We start from the raw sequence: 27,200 nt of genomic DNA on the forward strand, positions 1-27,200 counted from the left end.
AAATATTTATAACCTGTTCTTCATCCACATAGATACCAGGATGGAATATTGAACAGGAAATCAAAAGAACCAAACCATGAAACAGACAACAATGCATACTTCAATACACCATCAATTGCCCCCAAAAGCATCTAAAAACAAAAGCGCAGGCTAAACTCTAATCAAATTACAAAACTTAAGATGTGTGGGTAAGTAAATAACTCTTAACCTAGTGCCAAAATGATATCAACTTCAGTGCCAGTCCCACCAGTAAGGTAGTAATGGGAAAATCTCTTGGCTCCAGAGGCCACATCCTTATCTGATCATAGCCTCATGGGTATGATCATGGGAAACCTGCCAGTTAGCTGATGTCACAATGACATCAGCTGATTGGGTGCTTTGACATCCTGAAGCTGGGACTTTAAAGCACCATGCAGGGCTTGAAAGGAGCCCCGTATGGTGCTTTAAAGTGCCCGTGTCTTTGCCTGTTTTTCCTGGCACACACAATATCAGCAGCACACTTAGAGTCTTGTGATTGTGTATTGTCATCCATGTCCCTTCCTGCCTCACACCTGAGATGCATATAACAGTGGCAGGTGGCTGGAGGGGGGGGGAGAGAATGGCTTCTGGGTTATATTGGAAACCCTAATGGACCAACTTAGGCCAGATGTTTCTCACCCCTGCTGCATTTCACAGATCAGGGCATCACTGCACAGGAGGCCATAAAACATCTAGCTCTGGATAGCTACACCACCAAAATAAGTCTCAGTCAGCAAGAAATGGAATAGCATTGGAAATCTCAAAATGCAATGTTTTTAAGGAATACCCATGCAGCATCAAGTAAGGGCTGCAAACTACATCTACCTACATTTACATATGTAAAATATACAATAATGCAAGCATAGGAGGCACAGTAGACAGTTGTCCTTTCCAAGTGGCACATGAAGGCTTTTTAATTAAACATTCATCAGAAGCCAATAAAAGTAAAACAAACGAACTCAAGTACTAAGGGGCAATCACTTACTGTCTTCAGTTGCCACAATGGTTATGTTGTGCCATGTGCTGGTTTCTCTGTCCAGAGGAGTTGCGAGTGTTATCCTTCCATCCTGCGTATTAATGTTGAACTGCCTCTCAAGGTCAGTGTTTCGATCAATGGAAAACCTACAAAATGGACACCCTTGAAATTGACTTAAAAGACATTTGTTTGGCTTAAATGCATTGTAACAAAATCTAAGCAATCCATCGCAAAGAGCAGCTTTATAGCCCCAGTGGATTTGTGGAGCTCAATCGTGTTATAATTTATAAGACAAAAAATGATGGGCTGAGAATCAAGAAACAGAATTATAGCCCAAGGAGTAATTAGCTGCATCCACTCAGTACGAAGGTTAGAAGCTGTCATCGAGATCAGTAGGTAGCATCTTTTAAAAGCTACTGCGAATCAAGAGTTAATTAGATGATCCATCACATTTATTGGACAACCTGTGCTGTATTTCATAGCAACTGCTGATAATTCTGCCAATACATTAAGCAGGCAGGGCTCCTGTTTTTACAAGATGCAACTACTGTTCTTATCCCAACACCACTTCTCGTTAATTAAGTGAATACGTCACCTGCTTATATTTGAGCATAACTCTGGACAATAGCTGGTTAACAACCCTTTACTGGTAAAACGCTTCCAAAAAACCAGAAATATTGGCTGCTTTATGGATTGACATCATTGGTTTCTAACAAAACAACTTTGATCTGACAGCTAAGCAGAGCTTGCAAATGAGAATGTGCAGGTACATTATGTAGCTTTAACACAGAAGCCAGCTTGACTAACAAGAAAGAGCTGCAGTAAATTGTTCCAACAGTGCATTAAACAAAATGGTGATTTAGAACTCCCTGCAAGATCTCCAGGAAAGCTTTTATGTTGGTCCATTTTCATATAGTTGTTTTATTAATGCATTATTTGTAAAAGAAACCAAACTGGAAAATTAAGCCTTACAATTTCTGGTGGGTCACGCACAATGAGAGAAAGAGAGTGAGCTTGAAAGTACTGATATGGTACAGCAGTCACAGCTTTGAGGGGCTTCACTAAATCCTAGTGGTGAATTTATATAAGGGACTATAATGACTATTGTTCCAAAGCATGGCATTGCACAACATCACACCACAACTATTTTGCATCTCTTCAGCTTTCTGCCTCAGCATGCAAGGATGAATTACTAGGAAGCATCAAACTGGGTTAGATATATTATGTCATATGGAGAAGTGAGAAGGTAATGACGATGCTTGAGCAACTCAAATAAATCTGCTAAGAACACAGGAACATAGCTGTCAAGTTTTCCCTTTTCTCACAAGGAAGCCTATTCAGCATAAGGGAATTTCCATTAAAAAAAGGAGAACTTGACAGCTATGCACAGGAAGATGCCTTATGCTAAACCAGACCATTGGTCCACCTAGTACACTATTGCCTTTTCTGACTGACAGAGGCTTTCCAGGGTTTCAGGTAGGGTTTCAGCCCTACTTGGAGACACCAGGGAATGAATCTGGGTCCTTCTGCATGAAAAACAGATACTCTGCCACTGAGAGCAACCAGATCTGCACATCACAGAGAAACTGGCAAGTGAATTGGAAAAAAACTTAATACATTTTTTTAAAAAAATACATTTTCACACTTTCTGAATGTTCCATATTTTGAGAATATATATTTTGAGAGAAAATATACATTGATTGGGAGCTGTACCCCTGCTTACACAGTATGCAAACTCATCTGCTATTCCCCCCATATTAAGTCCCTAGACTTTCACCCGCCCGGAAACCAATGTCCCCACTGGGGAAGGACGTGTGGATCCAGGATTGGCCTCCACAGTCACTTATAGACTCATTGTTAAAACCATGTTTATGGAAGACAATCTTACTCGGCTACGAGTGATCGCCAAAGAAGAAGAACCCTGTGCAACTACTAAGTTTATTTTTTATAAACCCTTTTATAAAGCCATCTCTCTTATATTCTGCAGTCCTGCTTTGCAACCATTTTCACATTCACCCCCATGTTAATGCATCCTCCTTCTCCTCCATTTGTACAACCATTGTTACAAACAAACCACCCCCATGGAAACCTCCTGCATCTTCCTCGTCCCACACCTTGCAGCTACTAAACACCCTTTTCACATTTTGCTCAATTGTGAAGCCACCATCCCCTCCTTTTCTTCAGATTGTCAGTTAGCTTGCTCAGTTAGAGAATATTAAGTCCATTTGATGAATGTCATACATATATGGGTGTTTGCTTGTTAATAAACTCTCTCTTCTAAATTACTATACTAAATCTAGAACTTTGTGTTGAAGAAGACAATAGATGGTACCAGAAGTGAAATACATGATTGTGGGAAGGTACTATGGGCTATTTAAGGACTCTGCATCCTTTATATCTCACAAATGAGGCAGCTGAAGAATGGAAGAGGGAGAAGTTTAAAGCAGTATTAATTTTTTCAGTGCTCCTCCCTTCTCTCTGCACTCAAACAATGTCAGAGGTTCGAATAAGCAGGGACACTGAGGGGTTATCTTGTTGCTGTTAAAACCAGTTTTAACAAGGAGAATTAGCAGCAATCATAGCTGCCAAGTTATCCCTTTTTTTAAGGGATTTTCCCTTATGCTGAATAGGCTTCCTCGCGAGAAAAGGGAAAACTTGGCAGCTATGGCAGCAATGGATACAGAATAGGAGCTAACACCAAAAAGCAAGCACAACATTTCTTTCCAAACTCCCTTCTCACTGTGCTCAAACCTTGTTTTAAACTGCCACTCCCCCTGTGTAACCCCCTGCTCACTCTACTGAAACCTCTGTCATTATTTAAAAGTAGCACCTTTCCCTCTCAGTTTCTTTCCATCTCTGCTTTATTTAAACCTCTCCTGTTGTGTAAAACCTTATTTCCCTCTGTATCTCTGTTTGCTTTTAAAGTCTTATAAGGCATGTTACCCTTCAGCACAGCAGCTTGTAGCAAAATTGCTGCTTGGTTGAACTTGAATCGAACCGAGAACTGAACTAGTTTGTTTTGTAAATGGATGGGTGTGAACTACAATTAGTTCTTTTTTGGACATGTTCTTTTAAAATAAACTTTCCAAGCTCACCATCTCTCAGCCTAACCTCAGAGGACATCCCCAAGTATACTGCAGTGAATGCTTTGGGAAAAGGGGGACATACAGATGTAAAGAAGGAGGTGGTAGAGAGAAATGTAAAGTGGTAGGAATGAAAATATGGTTGCTAAAGAATCATTTTATAAAAAAATAATGAAGTGTACAAAATAAACATTAACTAAGGGAAATTTATCAGAGAAACAGAATCAGGCCTGTTCACTAGCCAGATGTTCAACTCATCTGTTATAAACCAATCCACTGCTGGGATATTGAAGCGTGCATATACAGGTATGTTAAATTGTATACACTGGATATGCAATAATTCCACTCTTTCTTCTTCTTCTTTAAAAAGAAGTTGCAAGTCTTGATTCATATGTGCAAGCAAAAGTCATACTATGTATTGATTTTATTTAGCTAAATAAATAAATGCCTCCCTTGATGTAATTCTATTTACAATCTCTGTAGCTATAGGGAGAAAAAAACCTGGGGATTTGTGCATGTTTCCGTATTGACTTTCAACAAGCTATTCACAAAATCAAAATGCATTAAAGAGTATAACAATTTCTCAACACAACTGAAACAGGTTTACAAGTTTCCAAGGAAGCAAAGCCCCCTCCTGATTTTAAGTTAATATATATCATGTGCAATGTTTGTAGCTACCTTATCTTTATAATGATATTATAGCTCTTTTTAATGAGGGCACACTGCCACACAAGTAAGCAATACATAAAAGTACATTTCTGTAAGGAAAACTGGGGGGAGCAGAAAGAGAGTATCTAGGAAAATAATAACCTTCAAAATTGCCTTAGTAACGCCACAGTTTATTGGGACTTTGTAAGCTTTAGGGGCTGAGTGCAGGAGAAAATTGGTGGTGTGATCATACATTTATATACCTTAAGATGCCAATGCAGATTCAAATGCAGTGTTCCTTCCCAATGCAAACGAAGGCTTTACAACAGCATTTGGCTTTGCAAAACCCACACAGCCACGTTTTTTGCTTTCCCCTGCTGAGATGTGATTCATAATATTGATGCCATAAATCACCGTATCTCAGCAATGCCAAGCAGAGAGGGCATGTTACTAGGTGACTGAGAAAAACAGCTGCATGTCAGGAAGGCATGTCTGGGTGGGTGTACACACACACGCACACACACACACACACTCTCTCTCTCTCTCTCTCTCTTTTAGGGCATGCTGTGAATTAAGAAAATGATTTGCTTTTGCTAGAAATGAAATATCCTTGAAGAGTGTGTGTGTGTGTGTGTGTGTGTGTGGCACACAAACACACGTTTTTTTTCTTTGCATTCAGTGGGAAGAAAGATGTTAAAGGAGAAAGGATTTCATTCAAGACCTGATAGATTCTGGATTCACAGGTAGAACAAAAGATGCAGATGAAGTGCAGAGGGAGAGACTCATTCAAATTTAATACCTTTGGAATGAGCTCTTTGGTCAGAAAATAACACTTTATGATGTTAGAGAAATTTGATGTTTGCACATTCTGATATAGTTCAGTCCCAAAATAATTTCCTGTGCCTCCCTCTCCTCCCCAAACTCCCACCATTCTCCATCAATTAATGAGCAAAGAAATTGCATTCATACATTATCAAAAAGAGGGGGGGGAGATGAAATGCTAGAGATGGATATCCTTGGTCTCATTCCCTTCTGGACAACCTTCCAGGGCCACTTGTCCCTAGTGAGATTGTCTAGATAAGGCACCCCCAAACTGCGGCCCTCCAGATGTTTTGGCCTACAACTCCCATGATCCCTAGCTAACAGGACCAGTGGTCGGGGAAGATGGGAATTGTAGTCCAAAACATCTGGAGGGCAAAAGTTTGGGAATGCCTGGTCTAGAGGCATGAGTGGGCAGAGCAATGAGCATCAATTTTAGTGTTGTACAGTGGGCTAATTTTGCACACACTCACATACCCCTCAATATCCTCCAGCCATGTGAACAAAAAGGATTATCAGAGTTCAAGGACACATTTCAGTCAGGCAAAACCATTCAAGGAGGAGGTGAATCAGGGCCAGAGGAGGGGGGGTTATTGGGCATGGCATGGGCAGTATCCCAAGGGTCAGACAAAGAGGATTGGATGACCATATTTGGCCACTGGATCTGAGGTTCCTCATCCCTGCCCTACCCTAACCTTCCCTGAATCTCCTGTTGGTATGATACCTACAGTCTGTTTGACCAACCCCTGGCAACTTTCCTTATGCTTTCCTGAACTAGTTCTTCAGCTCTTTTACCGAGTTATAGCATCCTCATTCTGCCTCACTTCTTGACATCTGTTAGAAAATAAGCCAGTTATTGTAAAATAACAACACTGAAATAGGGTTGTATAGCAATTAAATTAGCCAAAAAGGATCCTCAAAATGGACGTTGGAATACTCGCTAATGAGCAGCATGATTCTGCACATGTCCTAGAACAAAGTATATTTCTTTGGTTTTGCTCTGAGCAGTGAATGTAGTTCTATTGCACAAGAATCAGCAGTGAATCGTCCTCCCATCAGGGAGTTAACACTAAATACCATCTCCATAGTAGCTGCTGTACAGGGAATTTCACCGTAAGAGCCAACGTGCATAATGAGTTGCTGGATAATGTAAGTGCATAGGACTGATTAAGTCACTGAAACCCACCCTATATGTAATGCAAACAGACTCTCTGATTTTGTTATTAATCAATTTTACAAAAGTAACAAATAAGATACCTTCCACTAGTAACTGAATTAACTCAATTAACTAAATCCTCATTGGTCAGAAACACCCCATAGTCCTCTGCCATGACAAAGCAGGAAACTTGTATTTATTTTATTTATATTTATTATTGCATTTCTATCTTGCCTTTCCTCTAATGAGCTTAAAGTGGTGCACATGGATCTCCCCTTTTCCCTGTGAGTAGGTTAAGCTGAGAATTAATGATTGGCCGAAGGTCACCAAATGAACTTCTAGGGGTTGAGTAAGGATTTGAACCCTAGTTCTCCAGATATAAATTTGGTCATTTCACCACACTTGATTCCTCTAGCACAGGCATCCCCAAACCTCCGCCCTCCAGATGTTTTGGACTACAATTCCCATAATCCCTGACCACTGGGCCTGTTAGCTAGGGATCATGGGAGTTGTAGGCCAAAACATCTGGAGGGCCACAGTTTGGGGATGCCTGCTCCAGCATTTTGCTTGATCAATACATCTTTTAAAATAAAAAAGTCACTTTAGACAAAACCTGGACGGTTGCCTGGTAGTAAGCCCCATTCTGCCCAGTGGAACTTATTTCCAAATAAACATCCAAAGTGCTGTGTTACACAATAGTAACCTAGGAATGCATGGTAACCTCTAAATTTGCTTCCACTCTTACTTTGTGTGAATTCTGTGGCAACCTAGAGCAGCCAGTGCTTTTTTTTTTCCTGGGAGTATTCGAGGGTAAGCAGTATCGGCACTCCCCCCCCTCCAAATGTTAAAAGTGTGGCACTTCCTGTAGTAGTGGCACTCTTTTTTACCCCTTAAGGGGGGGGGGAAGCGCTGAGAGCAGCCATTTCCAGTATTGGGTCCCCCATATGTTGTTGGACGACAATTCCCATCTTCCCTCTTCCCTGACAATTGGCAGTGTTGGTTGGGGCTGATGGAACTTGTAGGGCAATAACATCTAGGGAACCAAGTTTGGGGAAGCCTATCCTTTTCTACTTGATTTATCTATTTAACTTAAGAGGCCAGTCAGTGAGGTTTTTTTTTTTCTGTTGATGTTCCTCTTATTTAAAAGGAGCATGGGTTTATGAAAGTCAGAATAGCTGAATCAGTGTGCATATCACCTGTAATCCACATGGGCACTTGACATCACAAATTACAAGAATGGTCAAGGATTTAAATTTTGAGTATCTAGGATTTTCTTTAAAAAACAAAAAAAAACTGCATGTCAAATAGTACCATAGAATAGTTTACCTACTGACAAATTCTGCAGAACTAAAGAAGTTTATATCATTCAGAGACATATATTGATCCAATGAGAACTATTTTCTATCACTAGTCAAGATTTTCTGCCCCCTCGTTTGACATAATCACTTTCTTATTATCTGATCACCAACAGCACTGCATAATCCTATTGCACAGCTGGCAGCTTCAAAGAATTTTGGTGAAGGAACTGTACTCATGAGGCAGAGAGAAGCTTAGCATTTTCCAACTGCAATTAAAAATTAGGAAATGCCTAAGGCTGATGGATTTTCTCTCATATTTCTAATCACTTGGATGTTTATTTTTCAAATAAAAAACACCCCAGGCACCTTAAAGACTAACACACTCATGGGCCAGATCCTACTTCATCAGGTGCATTAAATGTGCAGCTAACTAGGTTGATATACATGCATGGCAGTAGGGGCAGGGAGCACAAGAGAGAGAGAGGAGGAGTGTCATAAATTGAGCTGATGAGATCAAGCAATGCAAGACATAATGCAAGATGCATCATATTCCTATGGAGAGCACAAATGGACCAATTAAATGAGTACAAAATCCCACCAGAAGAGGTATGACTCACTACTCCCAGCTAGAGCCCCCTGGTGGTGAATTGGTATAGTGAGAATCATATGTACAAATACCTACGGTAGGGGTGTATCCAGTGGTGACTTTGCATTACTAGAAAGGGTTTCCACTAACAGAAATATTGGCACCTGTTTTTCATCAATCTCCCATCTACCTAACCTGGCTACTCTATCCCTCTGGCTGGTTGTGGTTATTGAAGGCCATAGCTGCCAAGTTATCCCTTTTTTACAGGGATTTTCCCTTATGCTGAATAGGCTTCCTCGCGAGAAAAGCGAAAACTTGGCAGCTATGTTGAAGGCAGACAAATGTGGAGCCAGCACTGATCCCATTGGGCTTTCTTTTCTTTCCTTCTTTGTCTGATGTTTTGACTCTCAGGTTAGCTTACAATTAAGAATTAAAAAAGAAAACAAAATAAATAATAGAAGCCATCATGTCAAAGCCATATTAAAACAGCTATTCAGTTCAACAAAACAAGGCAGAAACAGCCAAGTTCAGAAATCAAGCGAGGGAGGAAGGAAAACTGCTACTAATACTAATACACATTTCAAGGTATTTTTAAAAGGCCCAGGAAAGGGTCTTGTCCTGGAGCAGTAAAGTCATATGACTAGTTGTCATGCAGGCCCTCCTTGGGGAGGCTGTTCCATAGATGACAGACCATTAAGAATTCCCTTTCTCTTGTCACTATATTCTTAACCTGCTGGGTGGCATCTAGGGTTGCCAGACTTAAAGAGAAACCAGCAGACCCTTTGCTTGGAAATTAAACAAGGGGTCTGTTGGTTTCTCTTTAAGGTTTCCAGACTCAAAAGAGAGCAGGGCAATTAAAGGCACAGGAGTCCTGTCCTCTATTGAGTCTGGCAATCCTAGAGAAAGACAGACCTCCAAGTATGGCAGAAATGGGGAATGTTTTGAGCCCAAGGACCACCTTCCAGGGGCTGCATGCCATTCGGGGGTGGGGCCCAAGTCAAAAGTGGGTATTACCAGGGGTAAAAATGGATGGTGCAACAGACGTGTCTCTTATCTTTGTACAGTAGGCTTCATTTCAGCTAAAGACAAGAGGTGTTAAAGCAGCAGTACCTTATAGAGCTTGAAGATACATCAGGATCATGGGCAGTCACTTGGCCAATCACAGAATTAATAGCAGCATTCTCATGTACTTCTAGAAGGTAAGTTGGTGATGAAAAAATTGGAGGTTCATCAGCATCTTCTATGACAATTTTCACTGTTGCAGTATCCTTGAAGGGCCCCACACTGATGAAACGTGGATCAATATGCACATTACTTGCTTCTACCTTCAGAGTATAGGATCTTTTCGTCTCAAAGTCCAGGGGCTGTTAAGAATGACAAAGACAAATGCCTTTCACTAATGACCACAGCAGCAAGAACTAGCAAAAGGATGGAAGTGTTATGCATTTAAAACCTAATCACTGAGTTATAATGCAATCTCTTTCCGCTTCCTTTGAACTGGGCTATAAATGTCCTGGGCATGTATTGATGTCTCTGTATTCCTCTCCCACACACACACACACACACACACATTTGTGGTTCCTTTTCTGCTTTATAAAATATAAAACTATGCACACACAAATAAACACATACATACACTATCTTGTCATGAGTGCCGTCACTATTCTGCTTAGCCAAAAATAATAATGTTACTGCCATTGGTCTGGATTGCATATTAATCACACACCTAATCACTATTCTGCTTGTTGGAGATAAGGAGCAAAGGAAAAAGTATGCAAGCTTTATGCAGGATATATATTTTGATATTTGCAAGGGGGGGAGCCATGCAGAATTGGAGGGTTTGGAGAGTCAGTGCTGAGAACAATATAGGTATAATCGTAAAAAACAGCAATATTGTCATACAGATTAATCCAAGGATAGCCAGTGTGGTCTCTTCTAGGTAACGGACTACATCTCCCATCATTGCTGGCTAATAGTTCTGATGACTTGGATGGGAGTTGTAGTCCAAGAACATTGGTGGAGGGGATGATTTTGGCTAACCCTGGGTTGAGCTGAATTTATGAGAGAATTTGCACCTGGTAACCATCAAGAAAGTTTTTCAGTAGCTAGCTGATATGTGCCTTTATTCTCTACTATAGAGAGAGACAGAGAGAGAGACATGAAGTATGTGAGCATTTGCAAGCCTAGAGTTCAACCAGCTTTTCCTTCAATTTTGACTGATTTGTTCATGTAATCTGTATTTGATTTTGCTTCTGGCTTAATTCCACACAAGCAATGTTTACACAGGGCAAAACTTGGAAGTTCAGTGTCTCCTGCTGAGTTACAGTCATTCAGTTTAGATTAGATCAGGCATCCCCAAACTTCGGCCCTCCAGATGTTTTGGACTACAATTCCCATCTTCCCCAACCACTGGTCCTCTTAGCTAGGGATCATGGGAGTTGTAGGCCCTAACATCTGGAGGGCCGCAGTTTCGGGATGCCTCGTTTAGATGCACAGGGACACTGGAGGTTTATATGAGTCAAACCATTGTACAATCTAGCACAGTAAAGTCTACATTGACTGGCAATGGCTCTCCAATATTTCAGATGGGGTTTTTTCACAGCTATACCAAGAGACGTTGGTGACTGATTCTGGGTCTTTCTGCATGCAAAATATGTGCTCTACCACTGAACTATGGCCTTTACCAAAAGCATTCACAAGGACACAAACACAAGTTTATTTGAAATATTGATAGGCCACTTCTAATAAAATAATAATAATAATAATAATAATAATAATAATAATAATAATAATACTTTTATTTATACCCCACCCTCCCCAGTGAGAGCCGGGCTCAGGGTGGCTGACATCAAAAAAATTACAAAAAAACGTAAAAGAAAGAAAAACAATTTATTAAAATGCAGATTAAAATACAATTTAAATTTAAAAATTGTTTAAAAATGCAGCCTCATTTTAAAATGGCCCAAATCAAAACCCAAAGGCCAGGCGGAACAGCGCCGTCTTGCAGACCCTGCGGAAAGATGTCAAATCCCGCAAGGCCCTTTTTGTTAGTAACATACTCTCTTGAGTATGCCATGACAAAATAAGTGAATACAATAGCATCAACCATTCTAAATACTAATAAAAACACACGCACCCACATATCAAGAATAAAAGAAATATCCATCCTAAACATTTAAAATGAAACAAAAGTGATCATCAGCAAGAGAGCAGGAGAAAATATGAGAAAACTGATGCATTGAAGGAAAAGCCAAAATTAGGTAGATTTTCAAACCTTTCCTAAAGACCTAAAGTGTTGTGGTCAGATAAAGTTCACTTGGTGAGAAAACATAATTGGAAATGAGATGTGTTTTTCAATCTAATTAGGGATTAGAACATTTTTTTTTCAGCTCAGGCAGGGGCACCAAGTAGGGGAGGGTATAGCCTCCCCTATTTTAAATGAAGGGGCTGGCCCCCTCCAAGTTCCATGGCGGCCATGTGCACATGTCACAGGGCATGCTCTGTGTCATGCATGCACACTACATAGTGTCTGCACGCCCCGTCAGCACACCCCGTGGTTTGTGTACATGATGTCAGCACACTCCACAGCATGATTGCCCGTGCCATGCATGCATGTCCTACTGTGTGCTGGTATCACTAGCACATACCGCAGGTGGCGCCGATGTTGCATGCACACACAGTGTGCTGATGTCGCGGGGGGCAAGGTGGCACAGTGGCACGCATGCTTCTAGGCAACCTCTGGAGCCCACATGCCAGTAATGAGTGGGGCTAGAGGCAAAGGTGTGCTGTGCAATGAATGCTACTTCTCACACATCCCTCTTTAACCTTGATCCATGTTAGCAAGAGTCAACATCAAAGTTCAGGGTCACATTTCATCCAAGCAAATTTCACTCAAGGAGGGCACAGAGCAGGACTGGTGAGAGATATGGCCTGGGCAGAAAGGGTGTGTTCCTGGGAATAGTCAAGGGCCAAACTGAAAAGATTTTGTGAGAGTCCTCTCTATTTGTGAGATGGGACTCTGTATTTTTCAGTCTCTTTTCTATATTTTAATGTTTGTTTATATTAGTTTGTTTTTTTTTATTTCAATGCAGGATGAAAAGACTCAATAAAAATTAAAAAGTAAAACTGGCAGGTAAGTCCTCCCCCGCAAAAAAACAAAACAAAAACCCAAACCATATAAAAATGAGGGTGTTGTTTGTTTGTTTTTGGTAAGATCTTAAATCACCAACTTTATGATCACACAGGAATCATATCTGCAAAAAGTTCAAGAGCATCTACACGTGTGGATTCAAAGTCTAACCTACTGATGCTTCACAATGATTAAAATTTCAAAGTTGCAAATTTGTCAGGCTTTGGAAAGATATGTAAATTTGCATTACAATGTCCCATAGAAAGGAACAAAGAGATGGAGAGAAAATGACACAGAAGCTGAAATCTGCAATGCAAATACAAAGAGCACAAATAGAAATCACCGAACTCTTTCAGGAAGTCTCTGGAAGCTTAAATATATATTCTTACTTTCAAAAATTGTGTTGATTTTTTTCAGACACGAATCTAGCTCTAATGGAACTTTGCCATTTTTAGTAAACATGACAAGCACTCGCTTCTCTGTCGACTCAGAAATTACTAAGCTTTTGTACCTATGAATAGGTGGCTGCAAATCAGCATATTCACAATTTGCCAATCACGCATCCTGTATCATTTTAGCCATTTCAAATTCAGCTGGCAAAATGATACCAGCCCAGAGCATTTGTCAACCTAGTTCTCTGAACAACAAATTCAAAATCCGTTCTGCTCTCTCTCTCTCTCTCTCTCTCTCTCTCTCTCTCTCTCTCTCTCTCTGTGTGTGTGTGTGTGTGCTATTTTTATTTTGAAATTAAAATCAAATGACAAATATGTAAATGCTATGGCATGAGGTAGCTGGTGACTATGCCACTGTGGCACTTCAGGCTTCTCTATGTGGCTATCAGGACTCTCTAAGACCACACCCATTTTCCCACACCACATCCCTTACTGGTTCCACTCTGCCCTTTTCATGAGTGCTTTTGCCTGGTTAAAATAGGAGATGGTACTGTGATTACCTCTGCGGAGGATACAGATATACAGTATGTCTGTCTGTCTGTCTGTCTGTCTGTCTGTCTGTCTGTCTGTCTGTCTCTCTCTCTCTCTCTCTCTCTCTCTGTGTGTGTGTGTGTGTGTACAGAAACTTCTGACTTAGGCAAAGGTAGAATGTAGGCATTTGTAAGGTAAAGATAAGGTAAAGGACCGCTGGACGGCTAAGTCCAGTCAAAAATGACTATGGGGTGTGGCACTCATCTCCCTTTCAGGCCGAGGGAGCCAGCGTTTGTCCACAGACAACTTTCAGGGTCATGTGGCAAGCATGACTAAACCGCTTCTGGCACAACGAAACACCATGACGGAAACTATAGCACACAGAAACACGGTTTACTTTCCCGCCACAGCAGTACCTACTTATTTACTCGCACTGGTATACTTTTGAACTGCCAGGTTGGCAGAAGCTGGGACAGAGCAACGGGAGCTCACCCCGTCATGTGGATTCAAAGCCCCAACCTTCCAATCGGCAAGCACAAGGGGTCCTTTGTTTAGACCACAGCGCCACCCACTCCCTTAGGCAATTGTATAGCAGTAAGGGTCACAGCTGTTTCTCTGCCCCCTTTTGTCTCTGGCTTCACTCACTACTGGAATGCAGCCCTCGGATGGTTGTCCATGAAGAAATGCAGCCCTTAGATTGAAAATGGTTCCACACCCCCAGTATCAACCCAGATAGTATTTATAAGAGAAGCATGTTTGGGCCCAAGGGAGCCTGAAGCATCTCTGAGTACTCCACCAATGGAGTATGGTGGAGCAAAAAATGACTTTTGAAAAATCTCCACATTATTTAGCCACTATGCTCCACCTGTGCACTTTTCCACCTGTGCTCCAGCTAAGATGAATAAGGAGGAGAAAGAGAAGGAATAAAGATCAGAGGTTGTGCAATGTTATCAGTTTTAAAAATGAAAAATGTTCTCTTTCTTGCAGGTATCTGAAAGACCATGTGGGATAGTATAAACATTAGAAGAACCTTCTGATAGTAAGAGTATGAACTCCAAGAGAACCCCTGCCAGTCAGTGTAGATAGTATTGAGCTAGACCAGGCATCCCCAAACTTTGGCCCTTCAGATGTTTTGGACTACAGTTCCCATCATCCCTGACCACTGGTCCTGTTAGCTAGGGATCATGGGAGTTGTAGGCCAAAACATCTGGAGGGCCGCAGTTTGGACATGCCTGAGCTAGATGAACCAATGGACTGACTCAGTATAAATCAGCTTCTTATGCTCCTATGTATGGGGTACTGGAAAAAAGGACATGGGCTACTTCCATCCTAACCAATGCCTTCTATACTTTCACAGGACAATATGTTAGAGCTCATTTGTGCAATGCCCAAATCCACAAATTCAGTCTTTCAGTTGCCATTTACCTTTCTCAATCTGATAATGCCTTCTTGAGTCTGGGAGTCCGAAGTGATTTCAAATATATCCACTCCATCTCCTTCAATAATGTCATAGGATGACTTAGCATTCTCACCAATATCCAGGTCATTTGCTTTCACCCTTCCTATTGGTTCACCAATACTAATGTCTTCCAATACTGAGAAATGATACAAACCTGGGAGGAAGAGAGAAAAAGAGAGATGAATAAATACTAACAAACAACTGGACATTAAATTGGGCAACAGTCTCTTTTCCTCCTGTTCTGGGAGAGATGCCCATCTGAAATCCTGGAGAGCAAATGTCAGTCAGTGTAGACAGTACGTATCTTAGTAGATCAATGACCTGACTCAATAAAAGGTAGATTTCTATGTTCCTGTGCATTTGATATGTATATTTATGGGATTGCTGTCCATTCCTGTAACACCCTCTTACAACATTTTACTGGGTTTGGTACATTTCAATGGTTTATCTATGCCAGGAATATCAGGGCTTAATCAAAATGTTGCCATCTAGCCTATCTACTGTCTTCTTCAGTGGCAAGGGAGGGTGGATAAAGGTGTGAAATGTCGGTCTCTGTGCTTTGTAGATATAATATGATGCCTCTGGAGTCTGGATTGGCCAGGTCTGGTAGAAGCAGGTCTTCTGTCTTTGCCTGATTGGAAAAGCAGAGCTTCTTATGGCCCTAGAGTCGGGCTCTGGAGCTTCCTCCCAATGCTAATAGCTGTTTCTGAGAAGGGTTTTTAATCAGGTCCACAGCAGTGCAGGAACCGATTAAGTTCTCCCTCCATCCCTGCAGTGATCCTATAATTAGAAAATCTGGCATACCTAACTCTATTTGCATTTTTAAACACCTGCACCCTACACGTTAATTGCATTTAACTTCATATATTCTTAAAAGAGGGGAAGTTATATATTGTAATGTGAAAAATGACAAACTGAACATCTCTTTTTACCCAATCCTAAACCACAGTTCATATCTAAATAATTACTTTGCATAAACACTGAAGTAGAGAAAGTCCAAAAGTTTCTGATATCAATACAAAGGAAGATGGTAAAATAATAATATATTATGCCATTTATCCAGCGCATGAACCAAGACTCTACCGGAAAAACTGCACCTGCCATTGAGTAATGCCACTTCATATCTACTTTGGCCCTAAGAAAGTGTTCTTCAAGCTTGGGTCCTCAGATGTGGAATGCACATCATCCAGCCCAATGGTTAAGGATGATGGGAGATGTAGTCCTCTCACATCTGAAGACCCAAGTTTGAAGAGCAGTGCCCTAAAAGGTATTGTAATAAAAGATCACTAAGTGCATACAACAAATTCAATAATCAATACAATAACTCAAGTGGCTAGCAAACAGAGATCAACAAAGAAGCTATGTATAGCTGAATAAGTAATAATAATCAGGCCTTTAGAGCAAGTATGGGGAACCTTTGGCCCTCGAGATGTTACTGAACTACACAGCAAGCATGGTCAATGGCCTAGGATTATGGGAGTTGTAGTTTAGCAATATCTGGAGGGTCAAAGATATCTCACACCTGTTTTACCCTTTGGAACTCCCTCCTGTGACATATCAGACGGGCACTATCGTTACTGTATTTTCTGAACCTATCCTTTTTCAACAAGCCTTTTAGATTGCTATTTTAAGCCTAGTCTGTAGCTATACTGGATTTGAAATTGGGTTTTTTATATGTGAAATTGTTTTAAAGATGTATATACATTGTTTGTGTGTGTGTCCAATTGCGTGAGTGTAGCACTCTGAGAGGTTTCCTAAGATATGAATCTTACATGAAATATGATAAATAAATAAACAGTACAATTTTATAATTAGAATCTGATTGTGGTCTTTCAGAATACGTATTCTCTGATCAAAATGTTTCCTTAATTATGCTTAACTTCAAGTTAGCTAGTTGCTATATGGGTGCTTTTACACTTTTGGTTCATAATAATGGAATTATATGTTTTTCATTTTTGTTTCAAAAACTCAGTAATAGAAAAAGTAAGGAGATGCTAAAACCTGGGGGCGAATTCCATGAGGGGAATTTCAGAATAGAGCTTTCACAAAGCTTGCAAAAATGTCTTGGGGTTGTTTTTGCACATTCCTAATTCAAATCCTAGGAAGTCACCCTTAACTGGCTTAAATTGGGTTCCAACAGAGTATTTTACATTACATCTCAGATTTCTCATTACTTAGGGAAAGAATCAAATTGCTCATTCTAATGACATCTCTCTCTGACTTTTAGTAATGATCTGGAAGCCAGCAAAGCATGGCTAACCTCTGGCTCCTGAGCACACCTACAGCCGGTCTAATTATGCATGCTTCTTGGTAATTCGCTTGTTTCAGCCATGGCTAAGAGGTGAAATTATCAGTTTCAGGACTACTTATCACTGAAACCAATCAGACAAAATCCATGCATACCTGATGAGTCAGAGAGTCTTAAATGGGGGCAATGGGAGCTGTAGTCTTCATTTTTATTTCCATTTTACTCCTTCAGGGGCAGAATGTGTTAGTGTCATATGTTATAGCGTAATTGTGGTAACTATTTGCATAGATTATGGTCAGCTATGAACCTGTGAATGATTACAAAGTTTGTGTGCTTAGAATGATTTTTCTTTTCTTTTTTAGGAAAGTGAGTTTAGCATGCACAGTTTGCAAATGTAAAAAAAGGGGGTCCATTATCCAGGAGCTGACAGTCTGCTTACTAATCAGTTGTGCTCCATTCTAGCTATAGAAACTGCTCTGAGAAGGGAGATTTTCTGGAAGTGCTTTCTCCATCTCCCTCTCTTCTACTAATGGGCTAGAAGAAAGTTGGAGTAGCTGAGAGTGTTTCCATTTCTGAATGAGGAATGTAAGAAACAAGTGAGTGTGATCCATATCTAAAATGACAGAGGGAGAGAATTACATCCTAGAAGAAGGAATAATGGACTCAGAAATCTGCACGCAACAATCTTGTGCCCATTACCAAATCAGTGAGCACAACACTCAGAACTGGTTCAGAGAAGCGGACACAGAGCAATGGATCCAAACTACAAGAAAGAAGATTCCACCTAAACATTAGGAAGAACTTCCTGACAGTAAGAGCTGTTCGACTGTGGAATTTGCTGCCAAGAATTGTGGTGGAGTCTCCTTCTTTGGAGGTCTTTAAGCAGAGGCTTGACAGGCATATGTCAAGAATGCTTTGATGGTGTTTCCTGCTTGGCAGGGGGTTGGACTGGATGGCCCTTGTGGTCTCTTCCAACTCTATGATTCTATGATTTTCCCAGCCTTGCTTTAATTTTGGGAGATACATGGACATCAGAGGGAAGGGTCTTAGTTGGAGAGTATCTGCTTTGCATGCAGTAGATTGCCAACATCTCCAAGTATGGCTGGGAATGTCCCCCATCTGAAACCCCAGAAAGTCACTGCCAGTCAGTGCAGACGATACTTAGCTAGATAGGTGAATGGTCTTTCTCAATCCAAAACAGCTTCCATGTTCCTAACTGGAAAGGAAGATGTCAAGGATCCAGCCATTTAGGATCATTTCAGTGTGCTGCTATGGGATTTAGTTCTGAGGCCCCTGTGATTAACATTTTATCTTGGAATTATAATTCACAACCTGCTGGTATCTCTATACACGCATACATGCATACATGTGCATGTGCACACAAACATAGAAGTGTAATAAACAACAACAACAAACTTTTATTTGTATCCCGCCCTCCCTGGCCGAAACCAGGCTCAGGACGGCTAACATCAAATATATAACATTGGTATAAAATCAAACCATAATAAAATTACCTCCTAAAAACAAGTCAGGGTCAAATTAAAATCTAATTAGATGGCTATCTACGGGATTAGGGTTGGGAACAGTGAATGCTCTTCAGGCCCAAGCTGTTCTTATATGGGCCTGTGAGAATGCTGGGAGGCTTCTTTCATACCATTTCTTGTACAGAAAGAGAAGGGGAGTCAGGCTGAGCCCTGACCAAAGGCTAGTGGAACAACTCCGTCTTGCAGGCCCTGTGGAAAGATGTCAAATCCCGCAGGGCCCTGATCTCTTGTGGCAGAGCGTTCCACCTGTCGAGGCAAGCCTAATCTCCCTGAGGCCCGGGATCTCCAAAATGTTATTATTTGCAGACTGTAAGGTCTCCGTGGGGTGTACCAGGAGAGGCCGTCCTGTAGGTACGAGGGTCCTAGAGTTAGAGGGTTCTAACTCTCAGATAATATGTGTCACAGTGGCCGGAGTGGACTACTTCAGAGTAACGACGCTACGCAGCTCTGCATTTTATTCTTTTATTGGTGCTGCGTATTTACAGTGCTCAAGTCATTGCTATTTACACGGAGCGAGGTTGTCAGTCGGTTTCAGAACCTCCTAATGGCTTTTGGCGCGTCTTTCTCCAACACAAAAGCTTTGGCAGACCCATCCTCTTGCCCCTCCTCTTCCTGCGTAATTCTGGAGTTGGGGGGATGGGTCTTCCCCCCTTACTTGCCCCTTCCTGTCCCACCTGGGACCCTGGCTCCTCTACCTTGCCTGAGCCTCGGACACGACTTCCTGCTTCCCCACTGGAATCGGAACTCTCCCTGCTTTCCCCTTTGCTCGGGGACGGGCTTGAACTCAGGAGGGGAGGGACTTCGCGATATCCCCTGTCCCTCACATCCACCCCCCTCCCAAGCTCTCCTTCACCCCTCCCCAGGCCCCCCCCATGTGTCGGTGACGACTGGAAGCCTAAAAACTCGGTGCTCTCCGAGCCCGTTGGTGTGAACACCTCCCCCCAGTCCTGCGAGCCCCCCCCTTCCGCCTGGGAGGACGGGAATCCCAAAAAGTCCGTGGCGTCAGAGCTGGTGGGGGTAAAAATGTTTTGCCAATCTGCTCCTTCCTCTGACTGGGTGGATCTTGGCGACACCCATACCTCATCCTCTGGTTCCTCAAACTCCGCTTCCCAGCGCCATGGTGAGCTGTTCTCCCGTGCCTCCTCCTCCTCCCCCTCCCTTTCCATGTGCCAGGGCTTGGGTCTGTGGGGAAAGAGGGCGTGAAATTCTTCCACCAAGAATTCCTCCTGTATCTGAGTGGCGGGAACCCATTCATTCTGGGACGGTGGAGCATCCTCCCATGCCATGAGGTACTCCAGGCCCCCCACCCCCCACCTTGAATCCAGGATGGCCGTGGCCTCATTGAGTTGCTCCCTGCTTTCCCTCTCCCCCCCTCCCTCGGGGGTTTGTTCGCTGTCTCTGAGCCTGCTGCTTTCCCTGTACGGCGACAGCAGCGATCTATGAAACACTGGATGCACCCTCATGTCCTCTGGCAGTGCCAGCCTGTATGCCACCGGGTTGACCTGTTGCGTGACCGTGAAGGGGCCCAGCCATTTGGGTGCCAGCTTTTTGCACCTCCCTCTGGTGGGAAGGCCCTCCGAGGACAACCACACCTTGTCCCCCACCCTGATGACCTCCCCTTGTCGCCTGTGGCGATCTGCCCCCTTTTTGTACGCTTCCTTGGCCCTCTCCAAGTGTTCTCTGAGCTGCTGGTGCACCGTCTCCAGTTCCTCTGCCCAATCCTCAGCCTGTGGGCCCTCCTCCTCCTCCTCCCTCTCCCTCTCTGGGAAAGATCTGAGGTCGCGCCCGTAATTGGCCTTAAAGGGCGACACCCCTGTGGAGACGTGCACTGCATTGTTGTAGGCAAATTCTGCTAGTGGCAAGCGATCCACCCAGTCCGTTTGCCGCTGGCTGACGTAGCATCTCAGGTACTGCTGCAGAATGGCGTTGACCCTCTCCGCTTGTCCGTTGGTCTGCGGGTGTCTAGCCGTCGACAAGCTGACCTCCACCTGCAGGAGGTTCATGAGCCGCCGCCAGAACCTGGAAACAAATTGGCGGCCACGATCCGAAATAACCCTTAAAGGTAATCCATGCAGTCTGAAAATGTGATCAACAAACAGTTTGGCTGTCTCTTCTGCCGAGACTGCCCTGGCACACGGTATAAAGTGACACATTTTGGACATGAGGTCCACCACCACCAACACTGCAGTCTTACCCCTGGACGAAGGCAGATCTGTGATGAAGTCCATGGACACCACTTCCCACGGCCTGTGTGGTGTGGCTAAGGGCTCCAGCAACCCTGGTGGCGCTGCTCTGACCACCTTCGCCCGCTGGCAGGTGGTACAGCCCCTTACATAGTCTCGAACATCTTCCCTCACCCCTGGCCACCAGAAGTGTCTCATGACTAGGTGAGTGGTCTTGTCCCTTCCAAAATGCCCCGCTGTAGGGTTGTCGTGCATCTGCTTGAGGACCGTACGTCGAAGCTGGGTGGTGGGTAGGTACAGCGCACCCTTGTAGAAAAGCAGCCCTCTGCGTTCTGCAAAGTCTTTTGCCTGCTCCCTCCCCCCTCTCAGTTCTCTGAAGATGCGGTTGGCAAATTCATCCGCTGCCGTCAGTGCTGTGAGTTCTGCCTCGCTCACCACTGCTGCTCCGCAGGACCATGCCGACGGGGGGAAAATGTGCCTTGGGGCTGGTGGCGCCTCCTCCTCCATGTACTCTGGCTTGCGGGAGAGGGCATCCGCCCTGACATTCTGCTCTCCTGGGATGTAGTGTATGGAGAAGTTGAAGTTCGAGAAGAACTCCGCCCACCGTATCTGCCGCTGGTTGAGCACCCTGGCAGTTCTCCAGAACTCCAGGTTCTTGTGGTCTGTGCACACCTGGATGGGGTGCTTGGCGCCCACCAGGAAGTGTCTCCAGTGCTGGAACGCCGCGTGGATCGCAAGAAGTTCCCGATCAAAAACTGTGTAGTTTCGCTCGGGCTGGGTCAACTTCCTGGAGAAGAAGGCACAGGGTCTCCACTCTCTGTTGGCGTCCAGTTGCAACAAAATGGCGCCCACAGCCTTATCAGAAGCATCTGTTTCAATGCGTAGGGGCGCGTCCTGAACCACGTGGAACAGGTTCTGGTCTGAGGCGAACACCCTCTTGAGGCTTTCGAACGCTGCTTGCGCCTCTGGTGTCCACCTGAACTTCTGCTTGCCTCTCAGGCAGTCAGTGATGGGAGCCGTAACTCGAGAGAAGTTCTTGATGAACTTCCTGTAGAAGTTGGCAAAGCCTAGTAGGCGTTGGGCATCTTTGCGCGTCCTGGGGCTGTGCCAGTCCAGGATGGTCTGCACCTTGTCCTTGTCCATTGCCAGCCCCTTGTCTGACAGCTTGTAGCCCAGGAAGTCCACCTCCTTGGTGTGAAACTTGCACTTCTCCAGCTTCACATACAGGTGGTTCTCCTTCAGGCGCTGTAACACCTCCCTGACGTCCTTCACGTGCTGCACTGGGTCGTTGGAGTAAATAAGGATGTCATCCAGAAAGACCAAGCATTTCCTGAAGAGTAGGGACCCCAGGACGTGGTGCATGAAGGCCTGGAAGCATGCTGAGCCCCCTTGCAACCCGAAGGGCATCACCAGATATTCAAAAGAGCCCAGAGGCGTGAACATCGTGGTTTTCCACTCATCGCCTTCCCGGATCCTGATCAAGTTGTACGCCCCCCTCAGGTCTAGCTTGGTGAAAATCTTGCCTCTGCGTGCCGCTGTCAGGAGATCATCCACTCTGGGCATGGGGAAAGCCACTGGCTCTGTCACCGAATTCAGCCGTCTAAAATCCACCACAAGACGGCGCTGTTGCGTGTCTTTCTTGTCCACCCAGAAGACCGGGCTGCCCCCTGCTGCCTTGCTTTCTCTGATGAACCCCCGCTTGAGGTTCTTGTCGATAAAAGCGCGCAGATCCTCCAGTTCCTGGTCTGACATGGCGTACAGCTTGGCTGGGGGTATAGTTGCCCCAGGCACCAGGTTGATCTGGCAGTCAAAAGGCCTGTGTGGGGGCAGGTGGTCGGACTCCGCTTCACTGAAGACCTCCTGCAGGTCCCAGTATGGTTTGGGTATCGCCTCACCCCCTTTGACGTGCATGGTGGCCACCGTGGCTATCGGAGGCCCCTCCCCTGGTTGGTGCTGCATGCAATGTTCCAGGCAAAAGTCCGATCCAAAAGTGATGCATCTCTGATGCCAACTTATGGAGGGGTCGTGGCGCGCCAGCCAGCTCATGCCCAAAACGATTGGGGGGTCTGAGATGGTGGTGACGTTGAATGCCAGTGTCTCTGAGTGCCTTCCAACCGTCATTCTCATGGGGGGGGTTTGATGAGTGATGGCCCCTCCCAGCAGCTCTCTGCCGTCAATGGTTGCCACGTGCAGAGGAAAATCCAGCTGCAGAAGCTGGATCTGGTGCTCTTCTGCAAAGTTTCTCGAGAAGAAGTTGGCTGAGGCACCACTGTCAATTAGGGCGAGGACCGTCAATGGATAGCCATTTGGGAGCGTGAGCGTCACTTCTAGAACCACTCCTGCTCTGGGAGGGGTGGGCTGGCTCTGCTCCTCTCTGTGCGGGTGGGTGGGCTGGGGCTGTTGTCTGCTGACTGTGCCTGGCTGCCGCCCCTTGTCTCCTGCAGCCAGGCTTTCCCGTTTCCCTGCTGTGGTGCTGCGTCAGTGGGGGAGGGCACAACCGTTCCCGCCTTTCCTTGCCACTCCCTGCGATGTGGGCAGTCTCTGACGAGATGCTGGGGGGAGTTGCAGAGAAAGCAATTCCCACCCCTTCCCTCCTTGCGTCTTGGCGCCGCTGGGGTTTGAAAAGCCCGCGCGCGCGCGCTATCAATCTGCATGGGTTCCTGGTCCTGACTGGCCCCAGGCGTGGCTTGAAAGGGTTGTTGAGGGAGTGGCTTCTCCTGCGACCGTGGGAACCAAGCCCGCTTTGCGCGCGTTGCTTGCTTGTCGCTCCATCTGGATTCCTGCCTCACCCCCACCGCCAGAGCCGCTTTGCTCAGTTGATCCATATTACTGGGCTTTGGACCTCTCGAGAGCTCATCCTTCACCTCCTCATGCAACCCCAAGTAAAACGCCGCTTGCATTGGGGCAGACTCCAGATCCCACCCCAATCTGTGCACCAGCATGGTGAATTTCGCCCAATACGCGCGAACTGTCATATTTCCTTGGCGTAAATTATGAAGTTCCTCCTTAGTCTGGTCCATATGACTATCGGACGAATACATCGTTTTCAAACCTTCTAGAAATAGTTTGACATTCTTCATGCAAGGATTCCTTGTTGCAATTAACGGTCTTAGCCACTCCCTGGCCGCCCCTGTAAGGTGCTCCACAATAAACGCTACTCTGTGCTCATCATCAGGGAACTCATCGTGGTGCAGCTCAAGAGCATACACAATCTCAGTCTCAAAGCCCTGAAACTCCTTCGGGTCTCCATTGAACTTGCTTACTAGGGTCCCGGCTCTCCTTCCTGGCAGCACTTGGACTTGGGGTGCCCCTCCCGCCTTGTTTTTCTCTGCATCCAGCTTGTTTTGGAGGTCTACCGCCACCGCCCTTAAATGCTGCTCTTTTTCCTGGAGCTCTCTCACCTGTTCCGCAAGTTGTAGCCGGTCGTCCTGGACCTTCTTAGTCTCCTCTTTAGCTGCCTTCAATTCTCCCTGCGCCTGCAGCGACAGCTGTTGCAGTTCTAGCTGGGCTTGCTCAGCGATCTGCCGCCACTTCTCCGCCTCTGACACGCTCATCCCGGCAACTCCAAAGTAGCCCAAAAATGATTAGGAGGTTGCTGTCACAGTGGCCGGAGTGGACTACTTCAGAGTAACGACGCTACGCAGCTCTGCATTTTATTCTTTTATTGGTGCTGCGTATTTACAGTGCTCAAGTCATTGCTATTTACACGGAGCGAGGTTGTCAGTCGGTTTCAGAACCTCCTAATGGCTTTTGGCGCGTCTTTCTCCAACACAAAAGCTTTGGCAGACCCATCCTCTTGCCCCTCCTCTTCCTGCGTAATTCTGGAGTTGGGGGGATGGGTCTTCCCCCCTTACTTGCCCCTTCCTGTCCCACCTGGGACCCTGGCTCCTCTACCTTGCCTGAGCCTCGGACACGACTTCCTGCTTCCCCACTGGAATCGGAACTCTCCCTGCTTTCCCCTTTGCTCGGGGACGGGCTTGAACTCAGGAGGGGAGGGACTTCGCGATATCCCCTGTCCCTCACAATATGCATGCGCTGTCTATGTATGTCAACAAATCTATCAGCCAAGACATTATATTTTGTGTAACAAGATGGTGGGCATTCAGTGTAGAAGAGGGATGAGCTTGGCTCCCTCAAAAGCACCTAGGGGCATAGCAAGGAGGAAATCAGTAAGAGGTCAGGTCAGTAAGAGGTCTATCAAAGCCCTTGGGTCCATTGGCCGCTGCCCAACCTGACTGACCACTGACACTGGGCCTAATTTCTCAGCTTGAAAAATAATTAAAATGCATGTTATGAAAGAAAATACATTTATAATACACATTTCAATATACATATCTATGTGGAATATTTAAAAGAAAAATTCTAACACTTTACTGTGGAATCAGGATGGGTGAACTTTTGGGCTGGAGTTTGAAGAATGGCACAAACAAGAAACAGATTTACATACATCTGCTTCATTAAATTTTTTGATGAGCATATGCTCTTCTGTTTGAGTTGGAACAATTTTAATTGTTCTACTTGTTTATAATTATAATTATAACTGTTCTAAATGTCAGGACATGACACTAGAAGGCAAAAAAAACTTGATAAACCTTTATGATAGCCTGCTGGCCAGCACACAAACAAAGATCACTACTAGACAAACTGTACCTTCTACATTCCATAATATATTGTTGTGTTAACATTCTCCTTTGTATTGATATTAGTAACTTTCGGGTTCTCTTCACTTCAGTGCTTGTATTAACTTTATCATTGTTGTTTACATTCTTTGAGTTGGGGGAAAGAGGGGGAATGTTCAGTTTGTATTTCCCCCAATATATATTTTAATAACAATAATTTTAACTGCTTCCTTTGTTTCTATAAGTGCATTTTATATTGTTCTAAGCTACCCTGGGACCTTTATAGTGAAGGGCGAATAAGATATAAGTAATAAATAAATATGTGTAGGGAAGCAAAGAGAAAACAACTAGATGCAACTTTTCATACTGTCAGAAAAGGTCAAAGCAAGCCTGACACACTCCTTTTTTTGTAAATCTCCTTGAAGGTAATTTGCCCTTTGGGATAACTCAAAAAAATTACACCCTGCAAGGCCATTTGGAGCCTTAAAATACAATTGATTTCTTCATAGTTCTCCCTCCCTCTACTTTGTACTCTGTGGCCATTATGCATTTTCTTTGGTGCTTACTGCGGAAAACTAACATATTATGGACTGCAAAACAGAACGTCAGTTTGCTCTGTAATTTATTCTTTGTTATGCATTTTTGAGGATGAAGCATAAATAAATATGGCACTAATTGACAAACCCTGAAATTATTTATAAGAAAGTGTGTGAGCAATTGAATGATATAATAACAACTCATACAAGAATCCACATGTAACACAGATGTTTTAAATTGTTTAAGCGGGCATTTCCTTAATGCAATCCAAAGAGGCATTGTAAATCGCATGCATGTAACCCATTGTTTAGAAAAAGGAAAAGATTTAGAACAAGGAATTTAATGGCAAAGGTCAGTCACATTTTAAGTACATGACAACATAAGAAGACCCTATTACCCTCAAACAAAGCTCTTGTCTAGTTCAACATTGTCCTCACAATGGCCCCAGACCGGCAGTTACAGTCCAAAACATCTGGAGAGCACCAAGTTGGCAAAGGCTGATCTAAGGCATCCATCAGGTGTGTGCCTGTGGCAGATCAACACCTGGTTTATTTGGGAACCATAACCCCCCCACCCCCGGGTGACATTTCTCCCCCATCCTTTCTGTTTCTGACTTGTCCTTTAAAACATGGACATCGGCATCTATTGTAAATTTGGAACTAACTTTGAGACTTCTCTCTGAACTATTTCCTCCTCTGCTAAACATCACTGCAACAGTGTCTAAAGAAGGGTGGGAGGTGTGTTGGCAAACCACTCTCTGGAGCACCTCCTACCCTCTTTGGAAAGGGAGCTAGCGTTTGGGTGAGCTGTTGGGTAAGCTGTAAGTAGAGGAGTGGAGTGAGCTCCTAGGAGAGAGGTGGGGCATTTTGTGAGGGTATGGGGTTGGGTGAGGTGTAAAGAGATGGGGCTGGTCACGTTGGGGGGAAGTGGGTGGCAAGGGGCTGGGAGGTGGTGGGTAGGAATGGTTAGAAAGC

General features: G+C 44.2%; 1 protein-coding gene across 1 annotated transcript in view; it reads right to left on the bottom strand.

The window, feature by feature from the left end:
- CDH8 (cadherin 8) overlaps positions 1–27,200 on the bottom strand; it is a 244,222-nt gene that overhangs the window by 68,456 nt on the left and 148,566 nt on the right. The window contains exons 6-8 of the mRNA XM_035120354.2: positions 15,062–15,249; positions 9,695–9,948; positions 1,004–1,140 (exon numbers count right to left, since the gene is read on the bottom strand). Of these exons, the coding sequence (XP_034976245.2) occupies positions 1,004–1,140; positions 9,695–9,948; positions 15,062–15,249 (579 nt within the window). The remainder of the gene's footprint in view (positions 1–1,003; positions 1,141–9,694; positions 9,949–15,061; positions 15,250–27,200) is intronic.

The sequence above is a fragment of the Zootoca vivipara genome, chromosome 6 (genome assembly GCF_963506605.1).
Source record: "Zootoca vivipara chromosome 6, rZooViv1.1, whole genome shotgun sequence".
Classification (NCBI taxonomy): Eukaryota; Metazoa; Chordata; class Lepidosauria; order Squamata; family Lacertidae; genus Zootoca; species Zootoca vivipara.